General features: G+C 37.3%; 1 protein-coding gene across 2 annotated transcripts in view; it reads right to left on the reverse strand.

Moving 5' to 3' along the window:
- The window catches only part of LOC126474501 (ionotropic receptor 93a), a 198,241-nt gene that overhangs the window by 39,738 nt on the left and 137,736 nt on the right, over window positions 1-20,767 (reverse strand). For both annotated transcript variants that reach the window (XM_050101977.1, XM_050101971.1), the window contains exon 13: window positions 4,422-4,602. In XM_050101977.1, the coding sequence (XP_049957934.1) occupies window positions 4,422-4,602 (181 nt within the window). The remainder of the gene's footprint in view (window positions 1-4,421; window positions 4,603-20,767) is intronic.

Genomic DNA, 20,767 nt, shown 5'->3' on the forward strand with positions numbered 1-20,767 from the left:
TAAGTCACCCTACAGTCCCTCAATGATGATACTTTCTTGTATACTACATTGCTATGAGCAAACAGTCACTGATTGCTGCTCATCCTATTTGTCAGATCATTTATGTGTACAGGTAGTAGAGCAGTCCTTTCATACACCCCTGAGGAACTCGGGATGATACCCTCCTCTCCGATGAACACTTGTCATTAAGGACAGTTTCCTGGGTTCTGCTAGTTAAGAAGTCTTTGAGTCACTTACATATCTGGGTACCTATTCTGTATGCTCTTACCTCCATCAACAGTCTGCAATGGAGCACCCTGAAATCTAGGAATATGGAATCTGTCTGTTGTCCTTCATTCATGGTTCACAGATTATCATGCAAGAAAAGTGGAAACTGAGTTTTGCATGAGTGATGCTTTCTACATTCATGCTGATTTGTGGAAAGAAGCTTTCTGTTTCAAGGAAATATATTATATTCAAACTTAGAATATGTTCAAGAATTCTATAACATTCCAATGTTAAGGGTATGGGTCTGTAATTTTGTAGGTCCATTCATATGTACAGGAGTCCCCTGCTCTTTTTCAAGTCAGTTGTGTCTTGTCACTAATACATTTGTGATAAATGCAAGCTAAGTAAAGGGCTAATGCCACAGAACACTCTCTGTAAAACTGAATTGGAATTCCATCCAGACCTGGCAGCTTATTCCTTTTCAACTCTTTCAGTTGGTTGTCAGTGTCAGGGATGCCTATTTTTATGTCCTCCACGTGGGTGTCTGTGTGGCAGTCAAAGGATGGGATCCACACCTCGGGGTCTAGTGGCTAGTGTTGCTGTCTCTGGATCATGGGGTCCCAGGTTCGATTCCCAGCCAGGTCATGGATTTTCTCTGCCCAGGGACTGGGTGTTTGTGTTTTCCTCATCATCTCATCATCATTCGGGAAGTGCTGAGACTGGAAATGGAAAGATTTGGAATGTGTATGGGCACTAATGACCATGATGTTGAGTGCCCCACAAACCAACATCATCATCATCATCAAAGGATGGTTGTTGTTGTGGTCTTCAGTCCTGAGACTGGTTTGATGCAGCTCTCCATGCTACCCTATCCTGTGCAAGCTTCTTCACCTCCCAGTACTTACTGCAACCTACATCCTTCTGAATCTGCTTAGTGTATTCATCTCTTGGTCTCCCTCTAAGACTTTTACCCTCCACGCTGCCCTCCAATGCTAAAGTTGTGATCCCTTGATGCCTCAGAACATGCCCTACCAACCGGTCCCTTCTTCTTGTCAAGTTGTGCCACAAACTCCTCTTCTCCCCAATTCTATTCAATACCTCCTCATTAGTTATGTGATCTACCCATCTAATCTTCAGCATTCTTCTGTAGCACCACATTTCGAAAGCTTCTGTTCTCTTCTTGTCCAAACTAGTTATCGCCCATGTTTCACTTCCATACATGGCTACACTCCATACAAATACTTTCAGAAACGACTTCCTGACATTTAAATCTATACTCGATGTTAACAAATTTCTCTTCTTAAGAAACGCTTTCCTTGCCATTGCCAGTCTACATTTTATATCTTCTCTACTTTGGCCATCATCAGTTATTTTGCTCCCCAAATAGCAAAACTCCTTTACTACTTTAAGTGTCTCATTTCCTAATCTAATTCCCTCAGCATCACCCGACTTAATTCAGCTACATTCCATTATACTCGTTTTGCTTTATTTGATGTTCATCTTATATCATCCTTTCAAGACACTGTCCATTCCGTTCAATTGCTCTTTTAAGTCCTTTGCTGTCTCTGACAGAATTACAATGTCATCGGCGAACCTCAAAGTTTTTATTTCTTCTCCATGGTTTTTAATACCTACTCCGAATTTTTCTTTTGTTTCCTATTGCTAGCTCAATATACAGATTGAATAACATCGGGGAGAGGCTACAACCCTGTCTCACTTCCTTCCCAGCCACTGCTTCCTTTTCATGCCTCTCGACTCTTATAACTGCCATCTGGTTTCTGTACAAATTGTAAACAGCCTTTCACTCCCTGTATTTACCCCTGCCACCTTTAGAATTTGAGAGAGAGTATTCCAGTCAAAATTGTCAAAAGCTTTCTTTATCTCTATAAATGCTAGAAATGTAGGTTTGCCTTTCCTTAATCTTTCTTCTAAGATAAGTCGTAAGGTCAGTATTGCCTCACGTGTTCCAATATTTCTACGAACAAGGATGGTACTTGTGTACAATCCTCCTATGTGTATGATTTTTTTAACATGAAATTTAAAATTTCAGCTTTCATTTTTCTATTGCCATACCACACTGGTTGATGAGTGACTGGATAGAAGCCTTTGACCTGCTTAATGATTTATCATAAAACCACAATTTTTTTGGGTTCTTGGCAAGATCCTTTGCTAAGGTATGGAGGTGGATGTTGTTGCACACTTTACACATCAGTCTTTTTACAGATGTGCAAATTTCTACTAACTCTTGCCTATTGACATTTCAACATTCTTTTTTGACCTTCCTGGTTCCTCAGCATTTTCTGGATTTTGTTATTAAAGGATGGTAGGTCTTTTCTGCCCTCACTCAATACATACTTCTCCTGAGAATGATTTACAATCATTTTGAATCTTGCTCAAAATTCCTCTGCTTGCATCATATTGAAACTAAATGACGTCCATTCATTGTCTAAGTAAGATGCTAACAACTGTTTATCTGCTCCTTCCAGCATAAATACTCTCCTAGCTATCTTGATGGATTTATTAACTTTAGTGACCATCATTGCTATGATGATATCATGATCAGTTATCCATGTGTTAGTAAGGTCAGTTTTATTTGTTGCTACAAGTTCTAGAATGTTTCAATTACATATGGGTTATTGAACTAGCTGCTCAGGACAGTTTTTGGAAAATGTTTTCAGAAGTATTTCACAAGACTGTCTGTCTATTCCATCCACAGTGAATTCATACATGTCACAGTCTTTAATTGATAGATTAAAGTCTCCTCCAACTAATACTGCATAATTGGGATGTTTCTGCACTATTGTGTGTAGACTTTCTTTGAATGATTCTACGCCTGTTATGGCAGAACTGGGTGTTCAGTAAAACATCTGATGATTTATCCGAGCTCACCTAGTCTGGTTACCTGTGTCCACATAACTTCTCAGTTAAACTCAATTTCAACTTCAAAAGAGACAAAATTTTTGTTGACTGCAATGAATACTCTCCCTCTTTTGGTATCTAACCAGTCTTTCTGATATATGTTTCATGCCTTGCACCTCTCAGTTACTAAACATAATTTGTTGCATGATATTAAGCTTTCTCATCTTTATGTATCTGTCATCTATTTGCTATGATATTTGTGGTAAATCCATTCTTATTTCAAAAAATGCTGACCTATCATGAAGCGGCAGATACACCATTTTGTGAGAAGATTTCACCGCAATGAAAAAATGATCATTTTAATGAAGCCAACCCCACATCCTGTATCATGTCAGTGACACTCTCTCCCCTGATTCATGATAATACAAAACATGCTGTTCTTCTTTGAACTTTCTCATTGTACCCCATTAATTGTAGACTTGCGCAGGTCAATTCGTGTCAGTCGCCGTAGTGTAAGATGGCTGTGGAGGAGAATGTGATCACCAGAGGCCAGCATTGACAGCAGAGTTTCATTCAGTTCTTTATGCTGCACAGCATACAAACTTGACTGTAACTTCCTACACTAGTTTCCTTGGATTGACTCAATGTCTCTTGTTAGTCCATGAGCAATGAATCCTAATCACACTTGAACAGTACTCAATGTAGGCTACACAAGTGTTTTGCATTCATGTTCTATGCTAGAAATACAACAGTTTCAAGTTCTCATATAAGTTAACTGAAGTCAGCTGTTAGATTTACCTATATCAACTCTGTGTCACTGCTCACTGTTTAACTCTGTGTGCCACACTAGTACCAAATTGTTTTCTTCTCAATAAATAAATGGAAATCCCAGGACTCTCTGTTTTCTGCTCTATGGTAAAGGTGAGTGTACTTGACTTTCTTGTGATGCTTACATAACCTACAGAAAAATATCAGATATACCATGTCCAGTCTGATAAATATTCCCATCTCTTACCTCAGGTGAAGGATAAAGAAAACATAACCCAAGTATCTACATGATACACCATACTTACCAAAATGATGATTATTATTTTGCTTATAAGATGTAACTAAAGAGAGATCAAATTTCTTGCACACAGAAGCTCGAAATAAATTATTACTTTCAAAGCAAGAAAAACAACATGAATAAGAAAAAAAGGTTTAAAAAGGCAAAGAGTGAGTTTTCCGTGTAACCAGTAAAAGTCAATAACTCAAAATATGTTTCATGAACAACTGAAATATGCTATAATTATAGCAGCCTATGAATTGCTATGATATTTGTGGTATAACCATGCTTATTTTAAAAAAATGCTGACCTATCATGAAGCGACACACTGATGACTTGCGCAGGTCAATTCGTGTCAGTCGCCGCAGTGTAAGACGGCTGTGGAGGAGGATGTGATCACCCGATGCCAGCATTGACAACAGAGTTTCATTCAGTTCTTTATGCTGCACGGCATCCTCATGCAGCTTGTGCAGTTCCGGGTCATCCGATGTCTTTAAACAAAGTTTATCTTGATTAACAAGTGTAAACACCAAATGTTATTCAAGGAACATCTCAAGTTATAATGAAAATATGTAAAAATGTTCTATTCCTTATATTGTTTCACTGCATTAGTTTCCTAACTGTAAATGTCTGTCCTGAAGCCCACAAAATTTGATTAGTAGGCCTGAAAAAACATATCAAGGCAATACATCAAATTTTCTGACAATAAACGTCTACTTCACACTATGACTAAAAACTTGAATCTTGCTCTTTGTAAGCAGTATTTCATTGTGCCATTGTGATCGAGCTACAGAATAAAGCAGCTGGGGGCGTTGTCATAAAAATATAGGCTATGTTGTCCTACATCTGCATGGATACTCTGCAAATCACACTTAACCGCCCAGCACGTGGTTCACCAAACCAACTTCACAACAATTCTCTATTATTCCAATCTCGAACAGTGCACGGAAAAAATGAGCACCTATGTCTTTTCTTGTGAGCTCTGTTTTCCCTAATTTTTTTATGGTGATTGTCTCACACTATGTAGGTCAGCATCAACAAAATATTTTTGCATTCAGAGGAGAAAGTCGGTGACTGAAATTTTGCGAGAAGATTTCCCCGCAATAAAAAAGTGATCATTTTAACGAAGTCCACCCCACATCCTGTATCATGTCAGTGACACTCTCTCCCCTGCTTCATGATAATACAAAACCTGCTGTTCTTCTTTGAACTTTCTCAATGTACCCCATTAATTCTATTTGGTAGGGATCCCAGACCACACAGCAGTACTCCAAAAGAGGATGGACAATTGTGGCATAGGCATTCTCTTTAGTAGATTAGTGGATATGTTACATTTTCTAAGTGTTCTGCTATAAAACACTTTTTATTATTGCTAACAGTCCACTGACCATAATTTTTGACAGTTCTTTCATAATGTTACCCTTTCTCCATTTAAATATTCTCAAAGTTCCTCCCTCTCTGGGCTAGCTATTAGAGGATGCAGTTTTAGCATATACAGATGGTGTGAAAAACTTTGTATATTTCTTTCATCTTGTGGGTCTTTGAATTTGGATGTTTCTGTTATGTGGGTTCAGGTCCATCAACATGGTGAGTTGTGGTTTGACTGATGATAAAATTACTTTGCAATTATCTTATGAGTTGTTCTGAAGATAATCTGGTCAGAAATTCTGAGGATAACATGGAATATGTCCAAGAAAAATTTTCTGAGAGCTTTGGTAAATGATGTAGAAAACAAAATGCTAGGTAAAATCAAACTGTGGAATGTCCAGGTTGGAATATCAACAGTTATGAAGAGGGTACATCACTCGCTGTGAAACAGACAAGCTGAGCTGCAGACAGGCACAAGGAGAAGACTGTTACACAATTAGCTTTCGGCTGAAGCCTTCTTTGTAAAAGAAATGAAAACACACACACATTTTCAGACAAGCAGGCAGACCTCACACACATATGACTGCTATATCCGACTGCTCTAGATGGGCTGCAACAGTTGCGTATAATGAAAGATTTCATCTACTCAACAGCTGCAATCTGACTACAGCAACCAGAGGTAGCAGGCACATGTGCGTGAGGTGTGCCTGCTTGTGTGAATCTGTGCATTTTCCCTTCTTCACTGAAGAATGCTTTGGCTGAAAGCTTAGCATGTAACGGACTTTGCGTTGTGCCTGTCTGTAACTCAATGTGTCAAAATACTAGGTAATATTTTATTAGGATTTAAACCAAAAAAGCTTTGACTAGATAATTTTGAAGTGATTTTATCTGAAAAATGGATTTTTGTGGTGGAATCAATAGTGTGTGTGAATGTGTGTGTGTGTGTGTGTGTGTGTGTGTTTCTGACAAAGACCTTGCTGGCCAAAAGCTTAGTGTTTGACAGTCTTTTTGTTGTGCCCATCCGCAACTCAGCATCTCCACCATATGGTGAGTAGCAACTATCCATTTCACAATATTGTTGGCATAACTTAAATCACTCAGCGCTTGACAATACAAGCAATGGTAAAATGCCTGACAAATCTTAGAAAACAATTTCAATTTTTTTACTAATATTCATTAGACATTTTTCGACTGCTGTCAAATTTAAAGACATCTACACTGCCTTTTGGTTTTCCCCAACCAAACAGATTTTCATAAAACCATCACTACTCTTTTTTCTGACACATAATTATTTTGTATCAGTTATATGAGGATGAACAAATATCACCATCATCATCCTTAATCCTGGTCACTTCTCCAGTAAATGGAATCTTGCCAGGGAACCCTATCATCTTGAACAGCCAGCCTAATGTGTTCTTATTTGCCCTTATTTTGTCCTTTAATACTTTCATTGTCTGAGTAATTTAAAGGATCACACATTTTGCCTTCAACTGTTCCAGCCAAATTCTCTTGTTCATTTTTTTCTCCCCTGTTTCATCTTCCACTGGCTTGAATAATCTCCAAATACTTTTAACTGGTTCATCTGTTGTAATGCAATTGATTTGCCTCTTTTTACTTTTTTGATTGCTTTTTCTTTAATCAGTTTTAGGGAAACCTCTATGCCACCAAGTAAAAAGAAAACTGAGCATGCTAAAATTTCTGTGTAATAGTTCAACTTGTTCCAAAAGACAGACAAATAAGAAATCAAAAGTGAATGTCACCAACAAAAATGTGCTGACCTTAAGTTGTGTTAAAATGTTCTGTGATGCCACTCTCAGTAATGTTCCCACACTGCTTGATAATGAGGACTTGCAAACACACCACCATACTATTTCTGTACCCAAATCTCTAGCCTACTTAAAACCAGATACACAGAGGAAAATATTCATCTTTGGTGACAGTGTGAGTGCAACAGCATGCATCAAGCCTGGTATGTCATCTATGGAAATTAACAAACTTACAAAACTGTCTGAAATAAGTAAGCTGTTTTCTAACAATTTTATTGTGTTGATCAGTGGCTCAAATGCTGTTTATAAGAAATATCCTGGGTCTGCTGACACATACCAATGTTGTTGTTTACAACATTCCATAACCGTTTGATTTGCATGGTGGCCCTGTGTTGCCCAAGAAATAACAGTAGCAAACCAACAGTTCGAGAATATACATAAACACTTCAAAAACATTAGTCTGATAAATGTATATGGAAATGGATGCCCCCTTTCAGACCCACCATGGTTTACATTTAAACAGAGTTAGCAGCCAAAAAAATCTTTTCTATAATAGTAAACATGACCCAAGCATTAAATACATAAAAAAGAATATTAGTTGGGATCAACAGCCTCCTCAATACAATCCTTTTTTAAGATCAGTGTGGAGACTTACTGCTGAAAAAGTTCAAAGTGAATTGTATTCAGACAGGACAGATCTCCCCCTATCTTGTAATAACTCTATGGTATTTTTGCATGTCAACATCAGATCTTTAAGAAATAAGGTAGATAATATTAGTGTTCTACTAAGAGACAGCAAAAATTCTCTTCTATGTATTAATGAACATTGGCTGTATAAGAATCAGCTATATTTTGTATGAACCATTAGGCTGTTGTTCAGAGTCAAGCTTTTGTAGACTTCTGTACAAGTACGGAGGTACTTTGACACACATCTGCAAAGATCTTTCAGCAAAATACACTAATCTTGACAATAATTTCTGCATTGAAAGTGTATTTGAGGCAGCTACTACATTCCTGCCAGGACCTACACTAATTATAGTGTCTGTATGCTGTACTCCTGACAGCAGTATTTGTGTCTTCACAGAGGTACTACACAGAGTAACCTCCCACTTGCAAAACAACATAAAATTTCATTTTTTAGGGATATTAATATTGACATTAGATTTACAACAGCAAAGCACTTACACTTGCTCAATGTCCCCAGTTCACACACAATGTTTTGTGCAAACAACAAGCCAACAAGACAGTTATCATGTCTGGACAATGTTATAATAAACATAGAAAGAGATACGATTGTAGTAATAAAAAATGCACTCAGAAAGTGGCAGCAGGACACACCCATAAAAGAATAATTAGGCAAGCTATCAGAGCCAGTGGCTCCTTCTTTAGGAAGAAGGGTTGAAGGGGAAGGAAGAGGGGTGAAGAAAAAGGACTGGAGAGATCTAGCAAAAGGGGTAGATTTCAGAAAAGTCGCCCAGAACTGCGAGTCAGGGCTCACGTACCGGATGAGATGAGAAGAAAAGACTGATCATTGGGAACTGCACTGGACAAGATATAAAAACCTGAGAGCTTAAAGGTGGAAGATAGGATAACATACAAGACAGAGATTACTGCTAAAACATCACGTATGAGTAATAAGAGTGAAAACCTAAATGCATAAATACAGACCATTATCCTCAAATTACACTAATTTCAGGATTGTAGAGCGTATTTTAGTTTCGAATATAATGAGACTCCAGGAGAAACAAACGTTTCCCTCACCAAATCAGTGCTGGTTTCATGAAATAACACTCACTGTATACGATACTGCATTGCCGAAGGAACATTGCATCCTACTTATGAACAACACAGGCAAAAAATAGGTAGATAAAAAAATGAAGGATGTAGAAAACTAAAACAGAGTGAATAAAGGAGTAGTTACCGTAAAGAAATGCTGAGACAGAAGAAATTAACATAAATTAAGACCAGATGGGTGGTGAGAACCAAGGACATGTTGTAGCCCTAGTTCTCACTTGCAGAGTTCTGAGAAACTGGTTTCTGGGGTGCAAGAAGCCAGATGATGTGTGTGCTGAAACAGGCACTGAGGTTTTGAGTGTCATATTGTAGAGCATGCTCTGCCATAGGATATTGTGTGTTGCCACTACACAATCTCTGCCTATGTCCATTCATCCTAACTGATAATTTGGTGGTAGTTATGCCGATGTAAAAGGCCAATCAGTGTTAACGTAACAGCTGGTATATGACATGTGTCATTTTACAGGTAGCAAGTCTTATAGTGGTGACAGTCACAGGGACAGGAGCTATAGGGTAGGGAGATGTGTGCAGAAGGAGCATAGAGTCTGGCAAGAATTTTGCAGAGATTGGGAGGGCAATGGAAAGCTATTCTAGGTGTGGTGGGCAAAATCTCAGACAGAATGAATCTCATTTTAGGGCATGATTTTAGGAAGTCATGGTGTTGTCAAAGTAACTGATTAATATGAATATAATAGAGGGAAACACTCCATGTGGGAAAAATATATCTAAAAACAAAGATGATGTAACTTACCAAATGAAAGCATTGGTATGTTGATAGAGACACTAACAAACACAAACACACACACAAAATTCAAGCTTTCGCAACCCACGGTTGCTTCATCAGGAAAGAGGGAAGGAGAGGGAAAGACGAAAGGATGTGGGTTTTAAGGGAGAGGGTAAGGAGTCATTCCAATCCCGGCAGCGGAAAGACTTACCTTAGGGGGAAAAAGGGACAGGTATACACTCACACTCACACACACACACACACACACACACACACACACACACACACACACACACATATCCATGGAGGTTTGAGTCCTCCCTTGGACATGGGTGTGTGTGTTGTCCTTAGTGCAAGTTAGCTTAAGTCAGGCTAAGCAATGTGTAGGCCTAAGGACTGATGACCTCAGCAGTTTGGTCCTTTAGGAACTTACCACTAATTTCCAAATTTCCTTACTTACCTATTTTTTGCCATCCCCCTCCCACCTCTGTTAAGCACAATGCACTTAGCTTTTCACTCTTATTAACTCATACATAGTGTTTTATCAGTAATCTCTGTCTTGTATATTACCCTGTCTTCCATGTTTAAGCTCTCAGGTATCCATATCTCATCCAGTGCAGTTCTCAATGATCTGTCTTTCCTTCTCATCGCGTTCAGTTCATGACCCCTGACCCGCAGTTTTGGGTGGCTTTTCTGAAATCTACCCCTTCTCCTAGACCTCTCTAGTCCTTTTCCTTCATCCCTCTTCCTTCCCCTTCAACCCTTCTTCCTGAAGAAGGAGCCACTGGCTGTGAAAGCTTGCATAATTGTAACCTTCTTTTATGCGTGTTTTGCTGCCACTTGATGAGTGGATTTTTTTATCTACACAGTTACTTCATATTGTCAAAAACTGATTGTTTTTGTAGAGAGAAATATGTATGAAAGAGTGCTTTTTAATACCATGTATCTATCAGATCATGAAGGGATATGGTTAAAATAGCAGACATGAAAGCCCACAGAGCAAAACATTAGAATTGTTAATGATACTCAATCAATGCTTTCAGATCACAACTATGTATGACAGAATGGTCCAGCTTCCTTTCTCAATTTACAAATATTGATGAAGCTCTTGACAGCTTTGTCAATCATGTTTCTAATGTATTTAATAAGTGCTATCCAAAAGTATTAAAAAGACACAAACAGAATCCAAGCAGAAGTAGGAAGTTTACATCAATGGTTCACACCTGATGGCAAATAATTAAACACTGTGCTGTCCTGCAACACCACAGTGGTGTCGTGAGCATAGTATCATGCAGTGGCCGGTGACAGCACTTTAGTATCTTTTACATTCTGTTGGTGTTTTGTTTAGGTAACAATAAGTTACACACATCAACAAGTTTTTTGTTTTTATAAGTACTTGTGCCCTTTCATCTGGTCAGACGAAAGAGACGATATGATTATTTACGATGAATGCATGGATGTCTTGTCCGACATCCTGGATGACTTGGCCAACTGGGAAGAAGACACTGGATATCAAAAAGTGTAAGTGAAGCAGAATCATCAGAAGATAGTGACATAGGTCCAAGAAGAATTTGGCAAATGCTATGGTTGTCAACTGATTCGGATGAATCAGACGAAGAAGACAGTACACCATGGTCAAACTTTGATTTACCGAGGATCAATAAGAAATTTGAAGGATCTCTGGGTCAAAACATATTTCCCAAATATACACAAAGTGTCAGGGATATCATAGAATTATATGTTGGGAATGATCTGTTTGAATATATTAGCAATGAAACCAACAAGTATTACAGTCAAAATTGCAAATACCAAATCTGCCGACGTTACAGGAACAAAACTTAGAAAATGGATTGGGCTTGCTATCCTTATGGACTCCATCTCCAGGCCACAAGTGGTCCATCAGGACCATCCGACTGCCGTGTCATCCCCAGCTGAGGATGCGGATAGGAGGGGCGTGTGGTCAGCACACCGCTCTCCCAGTCTTTATGATGGTTTTCTTTGACTGGAGCCACTACTATTTGGTCGAGTAGCTCCTCAATTGGTATCACAAGGCTTAGTGCACCCTGCTATCCTTATGGGAATTATAAAAAATGCAAGGATAGATGATTATTGGTCAATGAATCCCTTGATATATACACTGATATTTCACAAAACAATGTCCCGCAACTGATTCCAACAAATATTGTCATTTTTGCATTTTTCTGGCAGCAACAATAAACTGGATAATGCCAACTGGCTTTTCAAAGTGCAATTCATAATTGATTAGTTTTACAAAAAGTTTAAAGAAACTTTTAATCTAAGTCAAAACATCTCAATTAATGAAGGAATAATACCGTGCTATGGACAGTTAAATTTTAAAGTTTACAATCCGTTGAAAATTTCAAAAAATGGCAATCTCAGTTGGATGCTGTGTGGTTTGAGTATGGGATACATGTTCTCATTCAAGATATATTCCAGCACTGGACAGCCTTCAGCAAAAACAGTGATGGTACTATTGACACCTTCTTATGGAAAGTGGCATCACCTCCACACAGATAATTATTGTAACAGTGTAGATACCGCAGGGAAGTTACTTGAAAATAAAATTTGAGTTTGTGAAACGATAAGGCAAAATAGCGGATTTCTGGAAAAGTTGAAGTGTGCAAAAGCCAATGTGTTTGAAGCTTGTAATTATGGTGTATCATGCAATATGAGGGAAAGAAGCGTGACATGACGTGACGGTGCTAGAGGGAGAGACAAAGATATTCTTTATTACTCTGTGGCGGTTAGCACTCAGATAATTATTCTCAGTATAGGAAGTCTTTGTTTTTGTTAAAAAGTAATTCATTAAGAGGTTTCATTCTTGTGAAGTAGAAATCGACGCCATTGCAAGATTTTAAAGTAATTTCACAGATCATTTAAATCCACCAATGTTGGACATTTCTAAGAACTGAAAGCAAATCTGATTGCTATGCAACAGAGCCCAGATGAATATTTCTCCACCACTTTGATTATCACTTTCGGCTTCAATACAGCATCTGCAGCAGATGGAGCAGATCGCTACAACAACGGAAGCGTGTAGTGTGAAAGCAGTTTCACACATCGCCCTGTATCAAACAAACGGTGTAGGTATTCAACACAACAGAGCACACACAGTCACTCATGCATATAAAGATAAGCACAAGGTGGGAAACATATAGAGAGAGACACTCACTCAATATAAGTGCTCATCAGAGAGACTTTATACCATCAACAGAGAGGTGAAGTACTCGCACAGGTATGGAGAGCTTCAAAAACTAAAATGATATAAATAATCTCTACAATACATAATGCCACTTTGCCTGACACTCAAAGAAAATGTAGAAAAACCAATTACACAATAAAAAAACCTGAAAGATTATTACACTATAACAAATATATGAAAGGAGTGGATCAGGCAGACCAATATTTGAATTATTACCCTATATACAGAATAACTATTAAATAGTCTAAAAATGTTTGCATGCACCTCTTTAACTGTGCATTATTTAATGCATTCTGTACATGTCAATATTTCAATACAGAACATGAGTCTCCGATTTCACGATTTTTTGTTGAAAGTGTCTGATTAATGGATAAAAGAGCATGTAGCTGCTTCTGAGCAAACCTTGTAGGTTGGCTCGACATTGCATATGTCTCATCGTCATCCAGTTGACAGACTTTCCAGTCACATAAAGCAACACCAACTAATATTTATTTCGGAGACAAATAAACAAAAACAAAAATGAAGAAACTGCCATGTATATTCCAAAAACAAAAAAAGAACAATAACAAACTTAATGTTCAAGTCTTGTGGAGTTGGGTTACATCTTAGGGACTGTTTTGCTGCATATCATATGAAAGAGAAATACTAAGTACCAAAGACAATGCAAATAAACAAATATATGAAACAAACAAGTTTTGTATTTATTTATGTATGTATATCTTCAAAATTTCATGAAAGTAGGGGAACAGGATTGAGAACTTATGAAAACTAATGATGAGATTAGTAAAACTTAACAATTTATAATCTCCCGATATGTCAAGAATGGCCGGCAACAAGCCAATTAATCTGAATTAGCTTTGCTGGCACCAGGCCAATAAATTTGTATGAGACATGTGGACGGCAAAGCGTTAACGGATCAAAAAACAGTGAAGATGATAGACTTCAGGACCTTCAACTAAAGAAGATGTACAGATCAGAAATTGTAAAACAGAAACAAATAGCAAATAATTATTATATTTAGTGATCACAAAACAAATGGAAGGCCGCTAGGAGAGTTGTCAAATCAGAACTGGGTAATACTGATAGAATTGCTTGTGATGCTATCATTAACACACCTGATGAAATGAATAATTTCTTTATTAATTCCAGTTATGAAGAACATGGAAAAATTCATCTACATTGAAAGCTGTTGAAAATGCTGTCTCAACAACATTCAGTGCCTCTGAAGCAAAATCATTTGTTGTGCCTTACTGATAGACCTGAGCAAGGCATTTGACTCTGTGAGTCATCAGGTTCCAATAAATCAACGGAGGTGCTATAGCATCTGAGATACAGAACTCACTATGGAACTGTATCTTGATAATAGGAAGCAGAAGGTACATTTTAATGGTACGGGCTATAGATTCTCAGATGTTTCATGAGGTGTGCCTCAAGATTACATACTGGGTCTTTATTATCTATAATCTATATTAATGATCTACCTAGTATTATGCCACATAAATCTGTTCTATATACTGATGATACCACTTCTAATGTAACTGGAAAACATATGGAGGACACCAAGGTATAAATCAAAGTCAACCTAAGAATTTCTAACATCTGGCTTAAAGACAATGAATTTACTGTAAACCAGAATAAAACTGAAAATGTAATTTTCAGTTTATACAACAATTTTATGCTGTTAAACTTCTGTGTTTACAATTGGATTCCAGATTAACCTGGATCTCCACACAGGTTCTATATGCCCTAAATTATTAAGAGTAACATACCTATTACATAAACTTAGAACATATGTGAGTGAAACCATGATGCTCAGCTCCTATCATGCATTTTTGTAGTCACAGAATATGATGACTTCAGCAGTTTGATTCCATAGTCCTTACCACATTTATTTCCAAAATTTCTTCCTGTTCCATTCACTCTTGATCAATATTCTAGGATGGATCACATGAACGAATTGTAAACAATCTCCTTTGTAGATTGATTGCACTTCTCCAGTATTCTACCAATAAACTGAAATCTACCATCTACTTTACCCACAACTGAGATTATATCTGGGCTAATAACAAATAACTTAAGACTGAGGGGGCACAATCACAAGTGGTAAAGTACCAGTGGTTACGAGTGACAGAACAGCAGTTTTTATAAGTAGGGAGGGCAGAAACAAAAGATGTTCAGAGGCAAGCTGAAAACAACATTCACACTGATAAAATGGGTAGGCAGGAAGCAAATTTTAATTTACACAGTTGATGCAAACAGCCTTTGATTGAAACTACAGATACTCAAAAATTGACAGAAAAATTAGGTTCATCAAACTGTAAGTCTGCCAGTGAACAAAATCAGTTATCCTTACTGCACCACAATATCTGAGGACTAATAGTAAGCTTAATGGATTGATTACTTGTGTTGAAAAATTATAGTTAAGCTAGCCAGTTGATATAATCTGCCTCTCTGAATATCATGTGCCCACTGGCACATATATGTTAAATGTTTTAGGATTCAAGTTAGCTTCTTACTTCTGTAGAGAAAATATTGAGAAACAAGGAGTTGCCAAGTTTCTCAAAAACTGCTTTGATTTCAAGACTGCTGATATAAATAAATTTTGCTCAGAGCAGCACTTAGAAGCTCATGCAACATAAATAGTGTTTCATAATAAGTCCTTTATAATAATAAGTATACACAGAGCACCTTCAGGAAATTTTAACCTCTTAATAAAAAATTTGGAAGCTCTGTTGTCCCATCTCACAGTAAAAAAAACAAAGAAATAGAGGTGATTTTAATGTGGATTTATTGAAAAGCTCTGTCAGTGAACAATCATTGCAATCAGTGACACTATCATTCAATTTAGTTCCTACTGTGAACATTGCAACTAGGATATGTTAATGCTCTCAGACTGCTACTGATAATATCTTTGTAGACACAACTAGGAAAAAGAGTCATATCACACAACTGACAGTAAATGGGCTATCTGATCATGGCATGCTGAATGTAGTGTTAATTATTGAAACCTATCAGGGTAAAAAAACCTATTAAATCTGAGTACAGAGAGGATAATAAATCAGTTAAAAACTGAGAATTTCAGGAGACTGCTCAACAATATGAACTGAATAGATGTTTACAATACTTCTGACTCAAATGGAAAACTTATAGCATTCATTAACAAAGTTACTTCCACTTTTGAAAACTTCGTTCCCCTAAAGGTAACTAAAATCAAACAGAAGTCCAAAATGAACCATGGATTACACAAGGAATAAAGATATCATGTGGGACAAAAAGGAGACTGTATCTACTATCTAGGAACAGCTCTGATGTTAGCATTGCAATACATTACAAAGAATACTACAAAATATTGAAGCAAGTAACCTAGAAATTAAAGCAGCTTTATTATGAGAAAAAGATAATTACATAAGGTAACAAAATAAAGACTGTATAGGATATAGTGAAGACAGAGACAGGTGGGGCCAAAAAGGAAGAAGAACAGATAGCTCTAAAAATAAATGAAACATTGATAACAAGTGTTGCAAAGCTCTTAAACAAGTACTTTATATCTGTTAGTGACAGCTTGGGGTTATCAGGTTTGGTGAAGAGTGCAATGGAGTATCTGAGACCAGTCTTTAAAAATAACTTCAGTAAAATAGAAATGACAGTCATGTGTCCCAAAGAAGTAGCATCCATCATAAAATTCTTAAAATCTAAGTATTCTAGTGGGTATGACAACATATCAATGAAGTTAATGAAAGAGTGCTCATGAAAACTGAATTCTATCTTAAGTTATTTATGTAATCAATCTCTTATCAGCAGAAAATTTCCAGATTGGCTAAAATATGCTAAAGTTAAGCCTCTTTACAAGAAGGGGGATAAAGAAATACCGTCAAACCATCAGCCAATTTCAAAAATATTTGAAAAGCTTGTTTTCAAGTGTCTCCTTACGCACCTGACTGCAAATAACATATTTTCCAAGTTACAGTTTGGGTTTCTTAAGGGTTATGATATAGAGAAAGCAATTTACACTTACAGTGAGAATGTACTTAATTCATCTGATAATAAATTAGAAGTGACGGGCATTTTCTGTTACCTGTCAAAAGCCTTTGACTGTGTGAACCACAGTGTTCTCTTAAATAAATTAGAACATTATGGTGTCACTGGCAATGCTGCAAAATGGTTTGAGTCTTACCTAACGTTACTAACAGGAAACAAAGGGTGCCATTGCAAAATACCTGCACAGTAAGCAGTCATTCTTTGTCTGATTGGGAATTAGTTACATCTGGTGTTTCCCAAGGTTCCATCCTGGATGTGTCACTTTTTCTTGTGTACATTAATGAGCTTTAGTCTGTTATGTTGCCAGATGCTAAGTTTGTTTTGTCTGCAGATGATACAAACATTGCAATAAGCATCAAGTCAAGCACAGGTTTAGAAATGGTTTCTAATCAAATTTTTACTGACATTAACAAATGGTTTGAAGCTAATTCACTGTCATTAAACTTTGAGAAGACCCACTATATGCAGTGCAGAACCTATAGGAGATCTCCTTCCAGCATGTGTATAAAATATGAAGACATACAGATTGAAGAGGTTGACACTGTTAAATATCTGGGATTACAACTCGATAATAAATTCAGTTGGGAAGGGCATACTACAGAATTGCTGAAGTGCATAAACAAGTCTGTATTTTCAGTGAGAATGATGTCACGTGTAGGAGATACAAATATGAAAAAAACTTGCGTACTTTGCTTACATTCATTATGTTAAGGCATATGGGTTCATATTCTGGGATAATTCATCAAACCAACCAAAAGTTTTTAGCATACAAAAGTGTATAATATGATCCATTTGTGGTGCAAATTCAAGAAAATCATGTAGAAATCTGTTCAAAGAACTTTGTATTCCAAGCACTGCTTCTCAGTGCATTTATTCCTTAATGAAATTTGTTGCAAGTAATATATCTTTATTTCCAACCAATAGGTCAGTACTAGGAATAAAACAATCTACATAAAGACCTAAAATCACTTACCTTGATACAAAAAGGGGTCCAACATTTAGGAACACACATTTTCAGTAAATTGTCAGCAACCATTAAAAACTTAGTTTTAGATAAAGCACAGTTTAAACAGAGTTTGAAAGACTTTTTGACAAGCAACTCCTTTTACTCTACAGACGAATATCTTGACGAGGACTGTTAGGCCAGATTAAGTAAAAATGTCTGTTGGATTTCAGTTTTGACAGCACTTGTTCACAACAGTCAAGATTTGGTATATTGTGTATGATAAACTTATTAAAACAGCATAACAATGTTTCATTCTGACAGTGTATTAATTCTGAAAATATTAGCAGTTGCAGTATACTGTAACGTATTCACCTATTTTGACACCCTGCTGACAAATGATCAGGGTAGTAAGCATTATGTTAAAATGTTTTATGTTTTTTATGTTATACTTTCTGACATGTTTCACACCCATGAGAATCATCTCATTTATGAGAATCATCTCATTTCGGGGTCTATGGAACAAAAACTGAATCTAATCTAAACAGGATACTGTATCACACCCACCACTAACAAAACTATAATTTTCCCAATCAGTTGTTAGATGATAAAGTCTCCACCATTGATTGCAGTGTGATTGGGGAACTTACATACAAGTAAACTGAGGTTTTTTCTAAGGATTTCAGTTACATCAGGTGATGAGTCTGGTGGGCCATAGAAGGATCCAATCATCATTTTATGCCCACCCCTGATACTGCATACCTTGCTTACATTCATTCTGTTATGTCATATGGGATCATATTCTGGGATAACTCATCAAACCAAGCAAAAGTTTTTAGTAGGCAAAAGCATATAACAAGAATCATTTGTGGTGTAAATTCAAGAACATCATGTAGAAACCTCTTCAAGAAACTTTGTATTCTAACCACTGCTTCTCAGTACACTTATTCCTTTATGAAATTTGTTGCAAGTAATATATCTCTATTTCCAACCAATAGCTCAATATATAGTATCAATTCTAGGATCTCACATGCAGCAGCAATTTATATCTCTGCGGATTTGAGTTTCTTGTCTACTGCAACAGATACACCACCACCATTTCCCATTCTCCTATCCTTTTGATATACACTTAAATTCTTTCCCAAAACCTCACTGCTATCAGTTTCAGGTTTCAACTAGCTTTGGCAGTTTATCACTAGGATTTTAATAATCTCACCTGTGGGAAGCATTTCTTTTAATCTTACATTGATAATTCTGGGCTACCTACAGCTATCACTCTATGGAGAGTTGCATAATCTAAAAAACCACTGTGTGCACCCCATGCACAGTCAGCTACCTGGTTAGCAGCCTCTGATGTATAGTACAAATCTGGCCCATTTAGGAGAACCCTACAATTCTCAACCCTATGGTACAAGTCCAAGAAATCACAGTCTATCTTGTCACAATATCTTCGAAGTCTCTGGTTCAGTCTTCCTCTTGACTCAGAACCAAAGGGTCAATATCAGTTCTGCGGGACAATGCTACAATTTGTGAGCTTCATTGAAATCCCATGCGCAAGGCTGGTCTTCTCAACCTTCTCTGCCAGTCACTGGAAAGGCCCAAGTATGACTTCGGAGTCCAGATGAGAGGCATCAATTGTTCCAACCTGTACCAGAATCTGCAGCTGGTTTCACCCTGTTCCTTCAATGGCTGCTGGAATAGTCTCTTCAACATGCTGAATGAGGCCGACAGGCATAAATCCTGAGTGCACCTGGTTTTCTTTCGTGTCCCTTTTGCCATTTCCCTAAGGGGTACCATCGTTTGCTGTACGTTTGAACTGCTAACAATTAATTGATCCCTACCCTTTTGTATTTGTCTTCTCTTGAGACAGTACAAAACAAGTTTCCCCAAAACAGGGGAAGTGAGTTCCACTGGCGCAGTTTTAGTTTCTGTGAGATAAAGCACCTAAAACTTGTTGGTTAGAAGTATCAGTACAACACCATGAGCCCTCCCTGGTCCCTATCCACCCTGTACAGGATGCCTAGATCTAACATTGACGTGTTACTCACAATCAAATGGACGAGTAATGACAGATCCTGTACTTTCTGCAGAGACAGTATCCACAGGAGAGGATAGTACTTGAGGTACCTCTGGTACTGATATAACAGGTACCAAGCAAGATGATGCAGTGGTTAGAAAACTGGACTTGCATTTGGGAGGACGATGGTTCAAACCCGCATCCGGCCATCCAGATTTAGTTTTTCCATGATTTCCCTAAATCGCTGCAGGCAAATGCCAGGATGGTTCCTTTGAAAAGGCACAGCAGATTTCCTTCCAAAATCCTGACACAATGTGAGTTTGTGCTCTATCTCTAATGACCTGAATGTCGATGGGACATTCCCTTCCTGTCCTTCCTTCCTTGAAATCACAAGTACACAACTCCCGGGAGCTACAATTCTAAGTGGTATTTACACCTGCAGTAATAGCTAACGTTTTATGAGTGCTAAATTCCATGTATCTTCATAAAACTGAAAATCTGTAACACCATCTTAAGCTTATAGAAACATTTTGTACCCACTGCAGTTTCAATGTCCATCAATTATCTAGTGACTAATGTGGTTTTCTATGGAATGTTCACGTCATGAAGGCAATAAAAGGCAAGGTGGTGGGGAGATATTATAATTTTGTGCTGATTGAAATATTCCACAGGTATATAAACAAGAAATTGTCACTGGTGAATGGTCTATAAATGATGATAAAGTAATCATAAATGTATGCAAAAATATAAATGACTGGAAACTCAAGAACAAACGTAAATTGA

This window comes from Schistocerca serialis, chromosome 1, assembly GCF_023864345.2.
Source record: "Schistocerca serialis cubense isolate TAMUIC-IGC-003099 chromosome 1, iqSchSeri2.2, whole genome shotgun sequence".
NCBI classification, from domain to species: domain Eukaryota; kingdom Metazoa; phylum Arthropoda; class Insecta; order Orthoptera; family Acrididae; genus Schistocerca; species Schistocerca serialis.